Genomic DNA, 21,659 nt, shown 5'->3' with positions numbered 1-21,659 from the left:
GTACTATCACCTATGCTTCAATAGACAGAGAAATTGACAAAGACAAAAATTGAGAGAGGGTGCATTAAACTAAATGTGAACAGTAAAGAATTTTTTGCTTCTGGTGATTTTTTTTTTTTGAACATGGCAATTTCCAAAGATTATCTACAGGAGCTGTGACATGCTTCAGTGGTGGAAGTACCCATACCAACAAAATTACAGTACCTTTAAGTATCAAAACATCAAAATATCTATGTAAAGTTCTGCAAATTCCCCTCTTCCCACCCATTCCCTCTCAGTTTTGAGATCCAGTGAAAGCAGTGTGTGATAAAGAGTATTGATGAGAAAGTAAAGGACACATATTTATCTCAGCCTCAATTTCTGAGAGAACTGAACTAGATGACCACCTTTGAAATCCCTTCCAGATTTAAATCTGGGTGCCTATGAAGGCAGAACTACTACATGGAAAGTACTACATTTTTCCAATCACTTCTCACTGTTCCACAAACTCCAAGCAGTCAAGTAAGGATGGTATTTACTGAAATAAACCAGTAGTTGAGAATCTGGCATACCTGATGCCTGATAAATATATAGTATAACTGTAATACAGTATTAGTTCCTAGGTGAATTAAAGCCATATTTATTGCCTTTTATTTAGTAAGTTTCTATCCATTTACTGTTAACAATGTATTTAGCTCAATATGACAGTGATTTAATTATATCACCACCTTTCCCTTCAACTTAAAGCAGTAGTATATTTATAATCATATACAAAAATGCAGCATGTTTCTTTGTCTAAGAAACGATGGGTATTTAGCTACTATTTTACCTAAGGAACATAATACACTGGAATTTAAGTGTCAAACTAGTAGTGAAATTTTAATACAGAGTTAATTTTGGTTCAAAAAAGTCATTAACATTGAAACTTGATTATTAGTTATAATTACAGCTGGAAAGTTGCAGAACTTTAGCTGTTTTTTTGTTTTGTTTTGTTTGGGGTTTAATAGGGTCTTCCAAAAACTGATTAGTCAAGTATAACTCAATGAGTCACACATTAGGGAAAAAGAACAAATGTTTGCCCTTCCTTTTACACATGGTCAAAATGTAACTGCTTCTTGCTTTTGTTCATTTGGTTTTACAGATTCGATATGCAGTCACAGCTAGTACTATAGACCCTAATATTCAGAGGTTAAAAAAAATAAAACAGTTCTTTCTAGAGAAAAACTACGACTTAAACAAGACGGTATAAAATAATATAATATACTTGTTAAGCTATAACTTTGTCATACTTTTTAAATATATCCAAAATATTAGAGAATTATTTCCATCTAAAAATTATTTAAGAAACCACTGGCTGAAAAGATTGGCCAGTATTGTGGAAGCCAAAGATTCAGCAACTATCTAGATTTTTAAGTGGGGTAAGCAGGCTGAGTCAGAGGCTTCTTATTGCTCCCCTCAGCTATAATAATAACAAACTGCATCTTAATTACAGATAAAGGTGTTAGAAATAAAAAAAAAAATCCAGTTCTTCAGCTGTCATTTTCTGTCTAAGGTACCCTCCTTACTAGAGTCTACATTTCATTAAAGACCCTGAAAGCTATCTTATCTAAAATTCATATCTCCCTTAATGCACTGAACATAATGGGCCTTAATTTTCCATGGCTGTATTGGTATTAAATTCCCAAAACATCAAAATACCAAGTCTCATCCACTAAAGAGAGAGGAATTACTTCAGCCTCATGAATAGAGCTGGACAGTCAACATAGGTTCAAATCCTGCAAATGACACATTTTGGCATGGAACCCAGGTCAAGTCACAATTTCTCAATGCTTCAGGTAACTTGCTAAGAATCTAAGTTGTTGAACAGGTGCCTGCCTATCTGCATAGATAGAGGAAGTTTCCTTACCCAGAGTTCTCTGTGCCAGAGGTGTCAAATATACTGCCTGGCAACAATCTGGAGTCCAGCCCAAACTAGATGAAACGGTAATTGGGAAATACTGAACAAAATAAATAAAAGTATAACAGAACTTGCATAATGTTAACATGCAGTTTCCTAAGTCAATAAGAGGACTTCAAGGGGTTCTTAGTATGGTTTAGTGGCCTATTTCTATTTGAGTTTGACACCGCTGTTCTACACCAATAAAATCACAGGTTTAAGAATATTTTTAAAATTTTATTAAAAAAACAAAAATATGCACAAATTTAAGTACTGTCATGTTAAGTAACAGTCTATCTTTTCTTTCTTTTTTTTAAACACAAAGATAAGTTTATATGTTTTCAAAAGAATTAACCTTATATGGGGAAGGAGAATAAAATTTAGAACTCAAGGGATTGTGGAACTGAATGTTGTAAACTAAGGTACATAAATAAATTTAAAAAAAATAAAAGAATCTTATGCAATTGGTCCACTTCCATTTCTTGACATTAGCTTCCATTAGATATACAGGCATGGGATATAGAAATCCATCTTGCCCTACAAGGAAGTAAGGGGAAGAGGGGAAGGGGGGTGATGGGGGAGATATATGAGAGGGCAGACTGGGGGAAGGAGTAATCAGTATGCTTGCCATCTTGGGGTGGGGAGTAAGGAAGAGATGGGGAGAAAATTTGTAATTCAAAATCTTGTGGTAATGAATTTTGAAAACTAAAAATAAATAAATTTAAAGACATTAACTTCTATATTATACCTTGAACAGGACTGTATACAAATCCAAAGTTCAAAATGCAGGAAATACAGTTCATGTTTTCCATGCCTCAGCTCTACTCAGAATCACAAGCAGAGATAAGCAAGGAAAATCTCTTAACTTGAGAGGATATTTAGGAAGAATGCTTTATTAAGTAAATGCTGATATGCAAGAAACAATACTGTTTTCTTTTAACTTTTAAATACCCTTTTGTTCAGATCTCCCATTATGACCCCTCCACTATAACACATACCCAGGGATGTCTCCTGTACATTGCAATGCAAAGCCAAGTAGCTAACTCACGTGAAGGTAAGGATCATTCAACACGCAATGCTTCAAAATAAAACTGTGAAGATTTCTGAAGAGAGTATGAAACTTTTCTGTGGGATGATAATTATAGTATCTGGTTGAACTAGATATCCTCTAAGATCCTTCCTAAGGCTTTACTTCATAATTCCTTGGTTTTGCTTCACTTCAGCCATTCACCACAGCAACAAACTCAAATGATTATATATAAAACATCTCATTAAGTCAAGATAGAAGCCAAATCTTAACTGCTGGGTCCTCTATAGCTGTTAAATTAATATGTCTATGTGAAGTCATCACCATCTTTACCATTACTTTCTACAAATACAAGAGTGTCTATGGTTTCACTTCTTTCCAATCTTATATCATTTGGAATAACCTAACAAGATTCGAATTTTAAAATTCATTCATTCTTTTGCACTTCCCAAATGTACATGTGTTCCTGCTATTTCCTACCTTGATCCAATTTCCTCTTCTCTAATCTTCCCCAATCTTTCCTGTTTTAGACACAGGCAACAAATAAGTTCTCCTCTTGAATCTCAAAATATCATTCCTTCCTTAGACTATGCTGGCTTCTTTTCCAAAATTCAAATTCTAGTCACCTCCTTTTAAATACACTTAATCCATATTTCTACTTATTATATCTATCTACACAATAAGTACTCTAATGAATACACAAATACCTTCCCCAAATTTTTCTGCTACTGCTTCCTCCTTTATCCTACTTCACAAAGCTCCTTATGATACAACTCCCTTTCTCCTCAAATGGCAAATGATCCTTCTAAAATTCACTGAATGTGAGCAATTTTACTAAAAAAAAATCCTCTTCCAATTAAATTCAAATTCAGTTATCATTTGTGTCATGATGAAGTTGAACTCTATTCACAGTAGTTCAAAATTCTGGAGCTTTATACACTTGAGGAAGACCTACATCGAAGCAGAAGTGAAAACTATTTCAGACAAACACAGAAGAGAATCACAGAAAATAAAAATAAAACCAGTCAATATAAGTTTATTCTATTCTCACTCAACCATATGTTTTGAAAGACTTCCCATTAGATTCAAGTTTAAACTAAGTTGGAAATTCCATTGCAGATTTTACAAACCAAAGCATCACAATGTTACTCATAAAGGGCTGAAATATAAACTTCAAATCACTCTGCCCTCAGGAAATCTTGCAGTCAACACCAGTTATAGAATTCTGAGAAATCGGGATTCATCTTAAGTCAGAAGAGGGACAAAATTTACAAAGCAAGAAGTGATCAAAGAGAAATACATTATCCTATTGGGGGGAAGGAGTGAGAGAGGGGAAAGGAAAGAAAGAGAAAGAGAAAGAGAGAGAGAGAGAGAGAGAGAGAGAGAAGAAAGAGAGAAAAAGAAAGAAAGAAAGAAGGAAAGAAGGAAAGAAAGAAAGAAAGAAAGAAAGAAAGAAAGAAAGAAAGGAAGGAAGGAAGGAAGAAACACTTAATCATTACAGTTCTATGATCATTCCCCAGGCCTTGTGTGAGAACGGTTGACATGAAACAGAAAGGGGCATCCTGGCTGGCTCAGAACCCAACAAGCAAACTACTCATCTCTTCGGGAAAACAGCAACAAGCAGCAGTCATTTCCCCCCAGAGGCCGATAAGCTAAGGTTCATGTAAAGGAAGAACATGGATTTTCTGGCACTACACCTCAGGATGTGGCAGGCTCCAATAATGTACGCAGTAAATCTGGGTCTCCAACACCTCTGCCTATATGCTCTCTTTCTTCCAAGATAAAGGGGGCCAAAACCCAGAGTTGTGCTCAAAGGACGCGGCACTTTCTCCGAAGACAGTGCCCGGGGATAATGTTAGATAAGGGGATAGGACTCGATGACAGCGGTGGGTCAGCTGTTAGGTGGGCAGCGGCTCCAGAGCTGGGGGAGGGAGGGGACAAGCCTTACATAAGCGGGTCCGGGGAGGCTGGGGATGGGGGCGCAAGCTGGGGGGGGGGGGGGCGACGAGGCTCACCCAAGCGGGCAGGTCCGAGGTGCAGATGCTGAGCCGCACCGCCTGCTCCTCATTCTCCAGGAAGGCCAGCGCCCGGTAGAAGCGGGAGGTCTTGTGGCCCTTGTTCCTCCGGCACCAGAAGAGCAGCAGTAGCCCCAGCAGGATCCACAGGAAGCTCAGCCCCAGGTAGCCCAGCACGTAAACCGGGAACAGCAAGACGAAGCTGCGGGCGAACTGCGCGCACAGCCCCGGCACGTCCACGCTCAGCATCGCGGGCGGGGGCTCCCCGCCCGGACCCTTGGCGGTGGTGGCGCCGGAATCCCCCGCGGCCTGAGAGGCAGCATCTCCTCCGGGAGCCCGGTCCCCAGTGCCGCTCATCGCGCCCCGCCAAGGTCCACCGAGGGCGGTGGCAGAGGAGGCGGCAGCAGTGGCGGGAGGATCAAGCCCACGACCGCCCTCCTCTCCCACCCCGGCGCCCCGACACCCCGCCCCCGGCGAGGAGAGGCGAGGCGAGGCGAGGCGGAGCGGGCAGCGCTACAAGCCCGGCGCCGGCGCTGGGGCAGGGGCCGGGCGCATCCTTCTCGGTGCCCCGAGCGCCTCTCACTGGGAGGGAACGGATCCTGCCGCAGCTCGCGCCGCCACCGCAGCCGCGCCCGCGCTCGCGCTTCCGCCTTCCAGGCGGCGCGTGACGTCAGCGCGCCGCTGCGGGCTGGCCGGCGGGCAGGGAGGGGCCGCCGGAGCTGGAGGCCGGGGGCGGACTCAGGGGTGCGCGTGGGCCACTTGCGGCTAGCGGCTGCCGCGGCGCCTCAATGCGGGCCGCCTCTGCCCTGGAGGCGTGCGCGACGGTGATGCGGGAACAAGGCTCTTAGGTGCTGGGCTGGACATGGGAAAGGGAAAAGTGGAAGGAGACGGCGCGGGTTGGGTGTCAAGGAGCTAGCCCTCTGGACACCCCTGGAGCAGAGCAAGTGTTGCTAATCTCTCCTGTGGCGGAGAACTTGGGCGGGGGAACTGGCTGGCTATTTGCCCTCGCACGTCCTCTCCCAGATCCTGTTCCTACTCTTCTGTAGCCCACGAAGTGTTAGTGTGCATTGGGGCTCAAGAAAGGAGTCGGGGTGTTACACGAGAGCATAAAAAGATGGTCGTCTGTTACAGAGCTGAATAAGCTTTTCTTTGGGTTTGAGGTTAAACTTTCGGATGCCTCGCTTGTTGGGACAGACCGGGCGGTTGTTTCTTTTGCGGTTTGTTTTGTGTTTTGTTTTTTTTTTAATGACTGATAACTTCAGATAAGAGTTTGGAACTCTAATGCATTGTTGAGATTACTCTGGGGAGTTTTCGAGGCTCCCTTTTATAGTAAATTCAATCAATATTCCTGTCTTGCTTAGGTTAAAGCCAAAAGCAATAGCAGTTAAATGTTCAGACTGTTCAATTCAGTGCACTTAAAAGTCTTTTAAGCTTTAATAGCTTAAAACTGAACTAAGACTTTTGGACTGCCTTCTGTTTTATGTTAAGCAAGGACCTGAATTCTTTCAATCGATTTTAAGACATCAGTGATTACGTGTTACTAAACTCCTTATTAGTCACGTCAGTGCATTCTTCCTGTTTGTTTTTTGTGGTAGAGGTTTTTTATTAGGTGCGAGTATTATGAAAATTTAAACAAAAATAAGGTTTTAGGTAATTCCAAGGTGGCACACTGGTTTCCTACTCTCACATGAATAGTGCATTGGACTCAGGGTGGGGAAGATCTAAGTTATAATTCTTTAGGCACTTATCGATGTGCCCCTGGGCAAGTCACTTAACTACTCTGGGCGTAGGTAGCCCAGTGGATAAAACGTTGGGCCTAGAGTCAGGAAGACCTGAATTCAAATGTGACCTCAAACACTTATTAGTTGTGTAACCCTTGGCAAGTCACTTGACCCTTTTGGCCTCAGTTTCCTCCTTAGTAAATTGAGCTGGAGAAGGAAATGGCAAACCACTCCAGTATCTTTACCAAGAAAACCAAATGGGGTCACATAACTGACCAGCAACAACAAATTGTTATTATTATCCAATCTCATCTTTTATCAGCTAAATTACACATTATCAGGAAAGAAATAATTTGGTGCAGAGGAAGAAGTAATAAATTTGGAATCTGGGTTCATATCCAGGTTCTATTTGCCGATTGTGTTTGTGGACTTGGACAATTTGTCCCTTGACTTCCCTAAACACCTTAATTTCCTTATCTTAGAAATGAAAGATTGGACTGGATTGTCCCTCAAAAGTCTCTTTCGTTTCTGTGAACTTTTGAAAAATGTACTCAGTGAATGATTTTGTGTGTGTGTATACATACACATGCAAGTCTCTGCTAAATGCTGGCTACAGAAGTACAAAAGTGATATATTCTCTATCCTCAAGGACTCTGCATTATAATATGTGAAAGAAGATATTAAAAAAGAGGTAGCCAGGCAAGGGAGTTTTGGTCTGGAGAGCCACAGGGATGATGCATTCATCCAGAGGGCAATCCGTTGATGCACTCTTTCTCAAGCAATAATAATATTTATTTGATTAATGTGTTCAAAGCAATGTGTTCCTTACATCTTAAGGGTGTCAAGTTACAGCAGTAGGACCAATTGCAAAGAGAGATGATATGAATGGATGTTGTTTGTTGTTCTTCCTTTGATCTGAAAGAGGACTAATGACATCAGGAGGGTGATGCCTTCACTCGCAAGTGAATTGGATTAAATGATGCAGGGCTGTGCAAGGTTGTCAGCCTTACTGTATCTTCCAGAGTCATCTGAGTCCAGTGGCAAGACATAAATCAGGATGACTGGTCATGGCCTCAGATGCATTGGGAGACCTTGGCCTTTTTAAGCTAAGGTCTTTCCCAAGTTTCACTTTGTCTGAAGCAACATCCATTCAGTGATTTCAGGACTGATAAGGAGAGGTAAAAGATGACCCAGTTTACCTACTCAGAATAAAAATCACTCTGAGAGGGGAAGACCCTCAGGGTTTCTGGCCAGAACAAGATAGATGGGATAGGAAGTATGGTCTCATCTGGCTGACTAAACACTGTGGCTTAGATGAGTTTGGTCTAACTCACCAACCAATACAGCAGCTTAGATCTAGAACAGAAGTTCCAAAGCCTATCAAATTAACATCCCCAGAAACGGGTGGCATAGTTTTATCCTGGAAAGTGTCCAGAGGAGGGCAGCTAGGATGCTGAAGGGCTTTGAGAGCATGTTTAGCCTGGAGAAAAGACTCAGCAAAGATATGATAGCTTTCTTGAAATATTTGAAGGACTGCTTTTAAAGGTAAGAGGTCTTCCTTGGAAATCTTCAAGCTATATGATCATGTGGGAAACGATGGGAGGAATTTTGTTTCCACATAATTAAAAGTGAACCTATCTCTGATAGCAGAATGTGGATCAGAGGTGTGATCTAGCAGGGCCAGGCTTCTGATCAGGTAGAGGATTAGAGGCTTGGGAACATGCTGGGCAAGCTGTTTGAGGGAAGCATGACTTGGACAATTCAGGAGGTTGCACCTCACCAGTGGAGAACAAGGCAGGAAATTCTAATGGGAAGCAGTATAAAAGGGCTCACGTTTTTCTGAGTCGGGGTACTCCATTAAGGGAGTTACCCATTTATTCAGAAGGAATAAATATATGAAAACCTTTCTGCTTTCCAATGATCATTATTTATTCCTAGATATTTCTCACAATCACCTGTCTATTTTTATAGTGAGGATCCCATTTGTTTATGGGTTGAGTAGTCATTAAAAGCTCACTGAGTTACCTTGCAACTTCTAAGTTCTGTGGTTATGATTATGAGATCTCATATCTGTACTTTTACCTTTACTTCCTTAGCATCTATTAGAATATAAACTGCTTGAGGGTAAGAATTGTTTCATCAGTTGTATTTTTATCTACCAGGAGAGCATAGTGACTAGAACATAGTAAGTACTTAATAAAAAAAGGTTTGTTGATAAATTGATTCAAGAACTGGGTAGCTAATTCAGAAGAAATTTCTCTCCCTGTGTTCAGTCCTTTCCAGTCATGACTCCATTTGGGGTTTTCTTGGCAAAGATACTGGAGTGGTTTTGCCAGTATCCTTCTCCAGCTCTTTTTACAGATGAGAAACTAAGGTCAGTAGAGTTAAGTGACTTGCCCAGGGTCACCCAACTATTAAGTGTCTGACTGATATGGATACAAATGGTGCCCTAAAGGTTGCTTTCCCAGGCCCCCTGAAGGGGTTTGAGGCTCATTCTGTAGCCCATTCTGTAACTTGAGGGTGTCTTAATGCCCTTTCTCCCTTATCTTGAAATACCATACAACTTGTACCAAAAGAATTGCTTTTGTCCCCCTTATCCTGTGTTCTCTATCCTGTCATTCATCTTCCTCATCCTGTCATGACAGTTTTTCCTTATCTTGCAAGCAAACACCTTCCTTATCTTGTTTGTATTTATCCTGTCCCTAATTCTCCAATCCCCATAAGAAACCCTAAAAATTACATCATCATCCTGACCACCTCTATATAAGCATAACTCCCCCAAATATCGTGGTCTCATTTAGCATTTTTGCTAAGGAGGCCATAATGCTGTTTCACATAAAATGAAAAGCTCCGATTAACTAAAAGAGAAGTCTAAGTGAATTCTTTCATTTCTGAACCAACTCTCAAAACTGGCACTTCTAAATGATGCTGGATTTGAACTCGGGAAGATCTAACCTCCTGTTGCACCACTCCAAGTTTAACTAGGTCCAAGCCCAGACAACAGCCATAACAGTTCATTTAAAATGGAAATACCTTCCTCACAAGTGATATATATAAGAAGCTTTGTAAATGCTAATACACTTTATAAATGTCAGATTTCATTATTAAGGCAGATGTGAGTGCTAGCTATCATACTGCAGCCCCAAAGTAATGTGACATTTCAGAATAGATTGAAGAAATGCTGTCAATTCAAGCCTCCACATCACTATAAAACAAAATCAAACAGACCAGTTTACTATAAAGGAAGAAGAGACAGAGTGTCCTTTTTTTCTGGACAAAAGCCTGTATGATAGAAGAGGTAGAAAAGCCAATAACATATTCATCACACAACTCTCCATCATGAACTTTATACTCCAGCCAAACTGGACTATTTAACATTTTTCCTAAGTAAAACTGTGGTTTCATTCAAGCTACCCACCTCAGCTCTACCTTTCAGAAACTTTATCGTCTTTCAAGGAAGTTCAATGGTCACATTTTCCATATGGTCTTCTCTGACCCTCACCACAGAAAATATTCTCCCCTGCTCAAATATTCCTAAAACATTTTGTCTAGATCTCTATTTTGCCCTCATCATTTCTTACCTTATGATATACCTATCTGTATAATATATTTCCTAGTGAAATATAAACTCTTTGCAGGTAAAGACTGCTATTTTTACTATTTTTATCCCCTAGTACCTAAAAATAGTGTAACAGTGGATAGATATCTTGGAATCTGGAAGTTCAGGGTTCAGATCCTACCTCTGAGACATACTGGCCACATTTACTTGGGACAAGTAATTTAATCTGTGTCCCCAGAAAGTGTCTTAAGACTGTAAATTGCAGAGCAGATGCCCATAGGCAAATGCCACACTTAGAGTTCTCTATACAAATGAAATCATCTAATCCCATCCCCTCAACCCTAGCATTTAGCACAATGTTTTATATACAGTAGACACTTAAAAATATTTTTCAATTGAATTGAATATTCCACAAATAGCATAGGCTGTAACTAAAAAAGTTCATATATACAATGTACAAAGGACTACAATTAGTCATTTATTAGCATTTCTTTTGTCTACACCTGAATAAGATGCCAATAATAAAAAAACACTGCCGCCTTTCCATGTGTGTTTATATGAATGAGTTATGCATATATATTTTATGACTATATAAAAATAGTGCTACATGAAGCATTTTACAGAAAGCATGAGTTTTAGAGGCAGGTAGTTGATACAATGAATAAAACACATACTGGGCTTGGAATCTGGAGAACTGTAGCAGCAGGCACCCTCAGGGTTTGCTGCCAATACAGGTTCTTGGATCTGCTTTGGTAAAGGAAAGCGACTCAAAATGGGTTGACAAGCTTACTTTAATCAGTCAAACATGTATCGTTTACCTAGTTCAGGGGAAAAGGTCAGCACCCCGAACTTCAAAGTATACAGGCAGAATTATCAAGACAGAAACAGATCAAGTAGACAGATTTCCAAACTGTCCAACCATTACATCCATACCCAGTCAACATCTGGGTTTCAACATCTGGGTTTTTCAAAGGGGGGGGGAGGGGCTCCAGACAACAGCTTCCCAGAATCCATATCAAATCACAGAACACTTCTCAAAGTGAGCCCCCAAACCAAAGCCTCACATCAGGGCTTATATAGCCTTCTCCTGGCTCAGAGAATGTAACAACCTTATTGACCCACTGGCCAATCAAAAAGTATCTACTGAAAAACAAGCCTCCCACCCCAGGCTTCAGGTGCACTTTAGCCTAGGGGCAGGGAAGATCTTCCAAATTTGCATTCCCATTACAAGAACCTAAGTTAAAATCTAGCCTCAGACACTAACAGTGTGGCCCTAGGCAACTTAACCTCTATCTGCCTCAGTTTGCTCATCTGAAGATGTGGATAATAATAGCACCTACCTCCCAGGGCTGTGAGAATGAGATAAGATTTCTAAAGCATTCTACAAACCTTACAATGTTATATAAATTCTACACAATTATTATTGTTGTTACTGTTACTTGATCCTGTAAAATATCTAGAACAGATATTTTTTATCTTTAATACTAAAGAGACTCGGGCTCTGGGATATTATAGAGATGGCCTAAGATTACAAAGTCAGTAAGGAACCGAACTCAACTTAGAGCCCAGGTCCTTATATGTCTGCCCAAAGACCTTTCTATGTAGAGTATGATGCCCCTGACTATACCAAGACACAGAGAAGGGAACTGGCTTTCATTTTTCTGTCTTTACAATTCTTCATCTCAGCTTGAAATTACATTATATAGAGACTTGTCTCTTGGGAAAAAAAAAAGTTGAGAAATTCAATCGAAAACACTTTCAGTTCCTTCCCACTTGGCTTCTGCCCATGAAGGTATGCTTAATGTTTACAAATAACCAGCTTTTGTTCAAGATCAGCAGTTTTTCAAACTGAAGCTAATAATTACACTTGTCAAAAGTAAAGGGCTGTTTTGCCCAGTTTCCTAGAGCATTAAGAAACATGGAAGCAAAGAGAGGCAGTGAATTAGGAAGATTTAGGTTTAAATCCTGCCTCTGGTTTATTTATTATTAATATTAAAAATATTATTATATATTAATTAATAATTAATTAATATATAGTACATAATAAAATCAATAATAATAAATAATTATATTATTAATATTACTTATTAGCTGGTGACTCTAGACAAGTCATTTGTGTCAGGCAACACCCCAAGACTAATTGATTAAATCATAGATTGATTATTATCTGAATTGGTAAAGAGTAAGAGTGTCAAACTCAAATAGAAAGCCAATTAAGGGACACACACACACACACACACACACAGGTCACATATTGCTTTGGAAAACCACTTATCTTTATGTGTTTCTTTAGTATATCAACACATTAAAGTCAGATAGGAACTACATTTTTACCTGGTTCTGGAAGTACTCAGGAATGTTGTGGGCAACATGCCACATTTTTAATACATCTGGTACAGAGTTCCCAAAGCCCTCTTGTATTAGACTATATGGGTTTTTTTTCCTTTTGGTTTCAAGAAAAGACAGATCTCTCTTTCAGCTCAGGTATGCTTAAGGCACTGTGTTAGGTGATCCTTGCTGAAGTTAGCCCCTCCCCTTATGCTGTGGATACCATATCCTCCTGTACCTCCTAGAATGTACTCAGTGAAAATCCCCTTCTCATCATTATCTCCTCCCTTTCTTCTTGTTCCTTTATTCTGCCCCCACTTCCTTAAGTCTTTTTTGTTGTTCAGTCATGTCCAATTCTTCACAACCCTATGGACCATTGCACACCAAGCCCTTCTATCCTCTAACCCTAACTCTGTCCTCTTCTGTCTCCCAAAGTCTGTTCAAGCTCATGTTTGTTGCTTCCATGACACTATTTCTATCTATCTCATCCTCTGCCATCCCTTACTCCTTTTACCTTCAATCTTTCCCAACTTCAGGGGCTTTTCCAATGAATCCCATCTTCTCATTATGTGGATAAAGTATATAAAATTTCTGCTTCACCCTTGTCAACTCCTTATCTCGTCCCCCCCATTGACAGTTAAAGCTTTTCTTCATTTTTCTTTATTTTTTCTTTATTTTTGGAGGGGGCAGGGCAGGGCAATTGGGGTTAAGTGACTTGCCCAAGGTCACACAGCTAGTTTTTTGTGTTGTGTCTGAGGCTGAATTTGAACTCAGGTCCTCCTGACTCCAGGACCAGTGCTCTATTTGCTGTGCCACCTAGCCACGCCCTTTTCTTCTTTTTTCTTTGGATTAGGTAAGCCACCCTGAACCACACATATCAGATAACATGGTCTCCTGCGTTACCAAGATGGGGCCATGAATTCCCTCAGTTCCCCTCTTCTGTTCCTCAGAACTTCTCAGTTTCACCATCCTCTCTCAACTTCCTTCCAATGATAGAGTAATCTTTCTTACCAAATCAGTCATGACTTCTCAGAAACCTTCCCTGAGTCCCTATTTGTTCCTAGGACATAACCCTTGTGTTTGTCCTTCCCTTTCAAAGAGGACCATGGCCTCAAGGAAATGATGATAAATGTAACCCAAGTGAAAAGCAGCTGGCTTGGTGGAGAGAGAGCTGGGCTCACAGTCAGGAAGACCTGCCCTTCTTCTGATATATGTTGGCTCGGTGACCCTCAGCAAATCACTCAGTTTCTCATTATCAGTGCCCCCAAACAACTCTAAAAGTGTAACTTGCATTATGAGTATCTTGAATTGATCTTTTACACTGAGGTCCCTACACCAGACAGTGCCAAAGATGGTTGGCCTCCAATGTTTACAACACTTCTGAGTACAGCTGAACCAGATTAAAGTGTAATTGGGAGATATATAATAAAATAAATAAAAATACATTAAAATAGATAATATTATATTTTAAAATTAAGTCAGTATGCAGCCCATAGGGATCCTTATGTATCCATTGACATCACTGCCCTGTACCAGTGAAATTACTGGTCTTGTCAAAATAAAATAAAAAGGCTAAATTCCTCTTCTTGGTTTTAAAGGTCCTTCATAATAGCACTACCACAGCTGTCTAGACTTAGCTTACTTCCTGTCATATATTCTGTGCTCAAACCAAAGAAGATACATTTTGCACCCCTCCCAAACCACACTTAAAAAAAAAAAAAACCCTGCCACACCTATTTTTCTGGCCTAATTCAAGGCTATCTTCCAGAAGAAACCTTTCTTAATCACTTCAATGAATACTAACTTTCCTCTTCACACCTCTTATAGCACTCCTACTGTAGGAACTCTCTAATGCATTTCTCATGTAATAGTTTTGATACCTTATCACCCTAATTAACTAGACCAGAGTGGGGAACATGCAGCCTTGATACCATATGTGGTCTTCTAGGTCCTCAAGTGTGGCTCTTTGACTGTATCTAAGAACATATGTTCTGTGAAGTTTGGATGAGGACCTAGAGAGCTGTAGTCTCCCCACCTCTGGACTAGACTCGAGTTCAGGGGCCATGTGTTATCTAACCTTTGTTTTTTCCTCCAGGACCTGCAAAGTATCCTATACACAGGAGGTACTTAATAACTTTCTTGCATTACATTGTATTGCTTAAAGCATGTTCTAGTCTACTCATCCTAAAAGCATCTTACCTTTACCTTATGTTGCTAATTTCTTGAGCAATCATCTTTTCTCCTCTAAATCACTGCTAAAAATTTGGAATTATGCCCAAAAGGTTACAAAACTATGCATATCCTTTGATCCAGCAATACCATTACTAGGTCTGTATCCCAAAGAGATTTTTAAAAAAACCTATTTGTACAAAAATAAAGCAATTCTTTTTGTGGTGGCAAAGAATTGGAAAGTGAGGGGATGGCCACCAAATAGTGATGGCTGAACAAGTTGTGGTATATGACTGTAAAGAAATATTAGTGTGCTGTAAGAAATGACAAGCAGAATGATTTTAGAAAAACCTGAAAAGACTTATATGAACTGATACAGAGTTAAATGAGCAGAACTAGGAGAATATTGTACATAGTAACGGCAGTATGGGACTTAGCTATTCTCAGCAATACAATGATCCAAGACAGTCCCAAAGATTCATGATGAAAAATGCTATCTGCACCCAGAGAAAGAACCAATGGCATCTAAATACAGACCAAAGCATACTATTTTGTACTTTGTTTTCTTTTTTCCTTCCTCTCTTTCCTTCTTTTTGAGTTTTCTTCTACAAAATGACTATTTTACATGGTTGCACATGTATAACCTATATCAGATTGTATAGTGTCTAAGGGAGAGGAGGAGGAGAGGGAGGAAAGGATAGAATTTGAAACACAAAACTTAAGAAAAAAGACCCAAATGTTAAAAATTATTTTTACATGTAATGGGGGAAATAAAATATTATTTTTTAAAAATCACTGCTAAACTTCTGGAAGGTTTACATGAGCTATATATATATAAGTGTATCACCAAGGCAATATTCACACACTGAGGGCAACTATGAATATGCCAATGTAGTTCTGAATTGCAAAATATAACAGATTCTCTATATAGAAGACAGAAGCAAAACATTATTCAAACACTAGAAAGCCAAATCCAACACCAGATCACAGCAACAAAGAAGTTAATATACATTATCACTTAGGGAGCAACATTATCCCAAAGCTTTCCCCCTGCTCGGACCTTCCCACAAACAAACACAATCCTAGCTGTCTGTTTACCTGTGTCCTTGCTCTCCATCTGCTCTGTTCTCACCAGCTTCCTCTGGGCTCTGCTCTGGCTCTACCTCTTCCTGTTCCACCTTTCCTGCTCCACCCCTTACTGTTCTACCCATTCAGCAAGCTCCTCCCACCACAGACTCATGTGACTCAAGCTTTCATGTAACCCAAGCAGGTCACATGGGCCTATTAATGGATGGAAAAGATATTCCCATTAAGCAAAAATACATTAACAACATCATGAGCTACTCTACTTCTTAACCAAGACATTCAATATTAAATCCCCTTTAATTTAGCTTCCATATAGACATACTGAAACTATTCAATCAAGGTCACCAGTGACTTTCTGATTGCCGAATCCAATGTACTTTTCTAGGCTTCATCCTCTTTGATTTTTCTGTATGACATTTGTCACTGATGACCATCCCTCCTTCCTTATTACTCTCTCTTCCCTTGGTTTCCATGACACTGCTATTTCCTACTGCTATGCCTCTCTCTTGTTCTCCCTTTGCCATTTTTTTCTCAGATTTCACTTCTCTTACCCCTGAAGTGTGATTCCCCCCAAGCTCTTTCTGGGGCCTCTTCTTTTTCTGTGCCCTCATCCTTCAATTTCAATTATACCTTCATGCCAGTGACTCCTAAATCTGTATCTCCAGTTCCTGTCTCTTGACTGCACTTCAACAGCATGCTGGATTTGGATCCAAGAAGATCTTAGTTCAAAACTTGGCTTCAGATGCTTGCTAGCTATATAAACTGGAACAAATCTCTCTCATCTTTTTCATTTGTAAAATGAGGACAATTATAGCATCTACTTCACAGAGTACTTTTGGGGGCTCAAATGAGATAACATGAGAAATATAAAAATCTCAAAATCCTTTATAAATGCTCATTATTATTATCATTATTCATTTCCAACTGCCTGATGGACATTTTGTCTTCAATATTCCACCATGAGTTATAATACGTTCAAAATTGAACTTTTTCTCCAGAAACTCCTCCTCCTAACTTCCTGATTTTTGTTGATTGAAACTACCATTGTCCTATCATGTATGCTCAAAATTTTAGAATTAGTCTCTTTTTTAAAAGTCTTTTTATTTAGCTTTCTTTTAAAAATGTTTTTGATGCTATTTTTTTTAAACTTCACCATTCCTTTCCAATGATTCCCTCCATACCACCCCCTTCCTCAGAGAGAAACCTTCCTAGTATGAAATAAGTACAGTCAAGCAAAGAAAATCAACATATTGACCTTGACTAAAAATGTATGTGTGGCCTGTGGCACACCTAGAGTCTGGCATGTCTCTGCTGAGAAGCAGGAGCCATGCTTTAGTCACAGTCCTCTTTTATTATGATAGGTCACTGCATTGATCAGAGTTCTGAAATTTTTGAATATTGCCTTTCTTTGTGGTTATCTTTTAAGATGTTCTCTGGGTTCTACTTACAGTTATAATTTTCCCCAAGATTCTCTGAGTTTTTCATATTGCTTACTTCCCTACTATGCAATAACATGCCAGTACATTCATATGTCATTTAGCCATTAGCTATTCCCCAATTAATAAATACCCATTTTCTTTCCAGTTTTGTTATTGCTAAAAATAGTACTAATTTTTTAATGTATAGGACCTTTTTAAAGGAAATCTTTTACATTCTTAGTGTACATACCTGTTATCATTGAGTCAAAGAATATGTAGTTTAATCTTTAATCATAATTTCAAATTTCTTTCCAGAAGAATTGAACTACTTCATAACTCAACCAATAGTGAAAGGTGTGTATCTTTCCATAGCCCCTCCATAATTCATTGTTTTATCTTTGCTAACCTGATGAGTGTGAGACGAAACATTGCAAGTGTTTTAATTTGTATTTATTATTTGTGAGATGGAGTATTCTTTCATAATACTGTGACAGCTTGCAAATCTTTGAAAAACTGCCTTTTGGAACACTAATGCATTGTTAGTGGAGTTGTGAACTGATCCAAACATTCTGGAGAATGATTTGGAACTATGCCCAAAGGGCTATAAAAAATGTACATACCCTTTGGCCCAGCAATACCACTTCTAGAGGTGTATCCCAAAAAGATCATACAAATGGGAAAAGGACCCATATGTACGAAAGTATTTATAGCAGCTCTTTTTGTGGTAGCAAAGAATTGGAAATCAAGGGGATGCCCATCAGTTGGGAAATGGCTGAACAAGTTGTGGTATATGAATGTAATGGAATACTATTGTGCTATAAGAAATGAGCAGGGGGCGGCTAGGTGGCCCAGTGAATAGAGCACCAGCCCTGGACTCAGGAGGACCTGAATTCAAATCCTGCCTCAGACACTTAACACAAAACTAGCCATGTTACCTTGGGCAAGTCACTTAACCCCAGTTGCCCTACCTTCCCCCTCCAAAAAAATTAAAAAAAAATAAGAAATGAGGAGCACACAGACTTCATAATAACCTGGAGAGACTTTTATAAACTGATACTTTTTTATTATTTATAAGGAAAGTAGAACCAGGAGAATATTGTACACAATTACAGACACATTGTATCTGTGATGACTGACTTTGATAGAATGAGCTCATCTCAGCAATGCAAGGTCAACTCCAAAGGACTAGTGATGGAAAAGGCTATCCACATCCAGAAAAAGAATCACAGGGTCTGAATGCAGATGGAAGCAAAGTACTTGCTCTCTCTTTTGTTTTCCTTTGTTTCTTCTTTCTCATTATTCCTTCCATTGGTTATAATTCTTCCTTACAACTTGACTAATGTTTCATGTGAAGGTATATGTAGAACCCATATCAGACTGCATGCCACCATGGCAGGGGCCTGGGGGGGGGGGGGAAGGGAGAGGCAGGGAGGGAGAGAAAATTTGGAACTCAAAAACTGTTGTAAACAAAATTTTTTCAAAAGAAAATTAAAAAAAGATATTGCCTATTCATACTATTTTACCATTTTTCTATGGGGAATGGCTTTTGTTATGTATTTGTTTCAATTTCCTCTATGTCTAGGAGTTAAGTCCTTAATTTGAAATATATGATACAAAGATCTAGCCCTAGTTAACTGCTTCTTTTCTTATTCTAGCTGTATCGATTTTATTCATGCAAGTGCTTTTAAATTTTATGTAAAAATTTGTTTTGTCTTTTATGACCACTTCTCTCTTCTTTATAGTTAATTTTCCACAGAAGTATACATAAAACATAAAGCAGCCTACTGAGTTTTAAAAATCATTCTTGACTTCATTTTACCTTATCTTTTACTTCCAAGAAGTTGTCAGATCTATTGATTTTACATCTCTAATATACTCACATTTAGAGGGTTTTTTTTTTAATTTTTTTTTTTTTTAAGCAATCAGGGTTAAGTAAGTTGCTCAAGGGTGTGGTGCTGAGTATCTGAGCCCGGGATTCGATCTCCAGGTTGTCCCGACACTGGAGCCAGTGCTCTTACTCGCTGAGCCACCTGGCCGCCCCTAAGCAATCAGGGTTAAGTAACTTTCTCAAGGTTACACGGCCGGGTGTTTCTGGGTGTGGTGCTGTGTCTGAGCCCGGGATTCGATCCCCAGGTCGTCCCGACTCTGGAGCCGGCGCTCTTCCTTGCGGAGCCACCTGGCCGCCCCTGAGGGGTTTTTTTGGTCCTCCTATGTACCAGGGTCTTACTTCACACTATCATCCCATAGCTGAACTCTCCGACTCAAATCCTCCCCTCTTTATCGTCATTCATGGCTATGTACAGTCTAGTCAAACTGAAATGTCAAACACATGCTCAGCCTAACCTTTCCCCACTGGTATGCCTTTCCAAAGTGATCCCTCGAGTCTAGAATAGATTAACCCATCTCTATCTCCTGAAGTATCTTTCTTTTCCTTCAATGCCTAAATTGCAAATTCCTCGAATATAGGGATGATGTCATTAAAAAAAATCTTATGTCTGACCTATTAGTACTCTGTATGCGATAGGGGCTAAATTCCTTGAATTAAATTGTTAGTGATTTATTAGAAAATCAACCCTGCAAGTTGGTATGTACCATATGTAATAAAATATTTTACCTCTATTCTCTGGATACAAAGTAAACCAAAGACAAGTGACTGTTGTAAACAAATCAGCACTTCTGGGAGCATTATCTTCCTATTGTCCTACTATCCTTGAAGCTTTTTGCCTATTAAATTACATATGTGAAGGAAGGCTACACAAAATATATGTCTTTCACTCACCAGTTCCTTTAGCTCTGCTGAAGTAATCTGATTTCCTAAACATTTACTCTTACTTTACCCCCAAACCATCTGTGTCCTGCTGTTACTATAAGAATTTCTACCCTTTCCTAAGTAAGATACTATTTCATTGAAACAGATACTGGCCTCAGGGCAATTCTGATACAAAGCTACAGTACTATAACAGTGATAGTTTACTTGATTCTATATGAAAACTCGGTCTTCTGAATTTCTAATGTGAGCCAGCCATATAGAATCAAGTTCTTAATTCCTGTTAGCTCCTTTACTTTAAGCATGTATAAATAGTGAGTTTACAAGGTAAAATTGATAGTTAAACATATTTGTTCATTTCAGTCCCATCCAATTCTTTGGGGTTTTCTTGGCAAAGATACTGCAGTAGTTTGCCATTTCTTTCTTCAGCTCGTTTCACAGATGAGGAAACTGAGGCAAAAAGGTTAAGTAAGTTGCCCAGGGTCACACAGCTAGTGTCTGAGATTTGAACTCAGGAAGATGAGTCTTCCTGACTCCATGCTTTGTTACTCTATCCACTGTGCTACCTAGCTGTCCAAAGTTAAACATACAAGCATACTGAATACTGGGAGAATGGGTGGTGGAGGACAGTTTTGTACTGTATTTTAAAATATAAAATATTCATCTATGATGATATTGAAATAAAGTAGAAAGGACACAAAAAGCTCTAAACTGCTATTGTGTTTTTATTTTCTTTGGTATATTTTTGGGTCTCCTTTAGCAAACTGTTGACTCGTTTTTCATGATTTTCTTGTGTCACTCTCATTTCTGTTCCCAATATTTCCTCTACTTCTCTTATTTGATTTTCAAAATTCTTTTTGAGCTCTTCCATGGCCTGAGAGAAATTCATATTTTTCTTGGAAGCTTTGGATGTAGGAACTTTGACTTTGTTGTCTTCCTCTGGTTGTATGTTTTGATCTTCTTTATTACCAAAGTAAGATTCTGTACACTGAGTTTTTTCCTCTGTTTGCTCATTTTTCCAGCCAATTACTTGACTTTTAAATTTTTTGTTAAGGTAGTACTCTGCTTCCTGTGTGGAGGGTGTACTGTCCCAAACTTCAGAGGTTTGGGGCAGTTGTTTTCAGAGATATTTCTAGGAACCTATAAATTTTCAGTTTTTCCAACGTGGTATGATCAAAGGCGAGGTGTGTATCCCTCTCCTGGCCTGTAGTATAGGTTGAGTGACCACAAGCACTCTTACCTGCCTTGAACTATGAGGATTCCCTCTTCACTACCACTAGAAGTTCCACTACTCCAGCACTCCTCCTCACCCCAGGAGGACTTCAACCCAGATGCAAGCAGGGCAAAGCAAGAGAATCCTGCCTCAGCACCAGCAAAGGGATCCCTGTAGTCTCCCTCTGCTTCATGTTCCAATGGCCTAGTGCTCTGGAAGCAGCCCTTGCTGCCACCACCTCCACTGCCGCTCAGGGACTGGGACCTGACCATGCTCTTCTCTCACCCAGTTCCAACAAACCTCTCCTACTCACCTTCTAAGTTGCCTTTGGCATTTGTGGGTTTAGAAGTCTAGAAACCACCACACCTTCCAGTGATTCAGTCCCTTGAGGCCTACTTCAGGTTTGCTGGGGTCCTGGTCTGTGCCAGCATGATTTGTGCC

General features: G+C 39.6%; 1 protein-coding gene across 3 annotated transcripts in view; it reads right to left on the bottom strand.

Annotated features, from left to right (window-relative positions):
• The window catches only part of ESYT2 (extended synaptotagmin 2), a 118,096-nt gene extending 112,635 nt beyond the window's left edge, over positions 1–5,461 (bottom strand). The window contains exon 1 of one of the 3 annotated variants that reach the window (XM_069086071.1): positions 4,958–5,461. In XM_069086071.1, the coding sequence (XP_068942172.1) occupies positions 4,958–5,314 (357 nt within the window). In that variant the 5' untranslated portion in view covers positions 5,315–5,461. The remainder of the gene's footprint in view (positions 1–4,957) is intronic. The other 2 variants (XM_069086072.1, XM_069086073.1) reach the window with 2 other exon arrangements.
• Positions 5,462–21,659: the final 16,198 nt, after the last annotated feature.

This window comes from Petaurus breviceps, unplaced genomic scaffold (genome assembly GCF_028583685.1).
Source record: "Petaurus breviceps papuanus isolate PSGF00001 unplaced genomic scaffold, PetGlider_PUasm1.0 178, whole genome shotgun sequence".
NCBI lineage: Eukaryota > Metazoa > Chordata > Mammalia > Diprotodontia > Petauridae > Petaurus > Petaurus breviceps.
The sequence above is the reverse complement of the archived record's forward strand: the minus strand, read 5'-3'. Positions and strand labels throughout refer to the sequence as shown.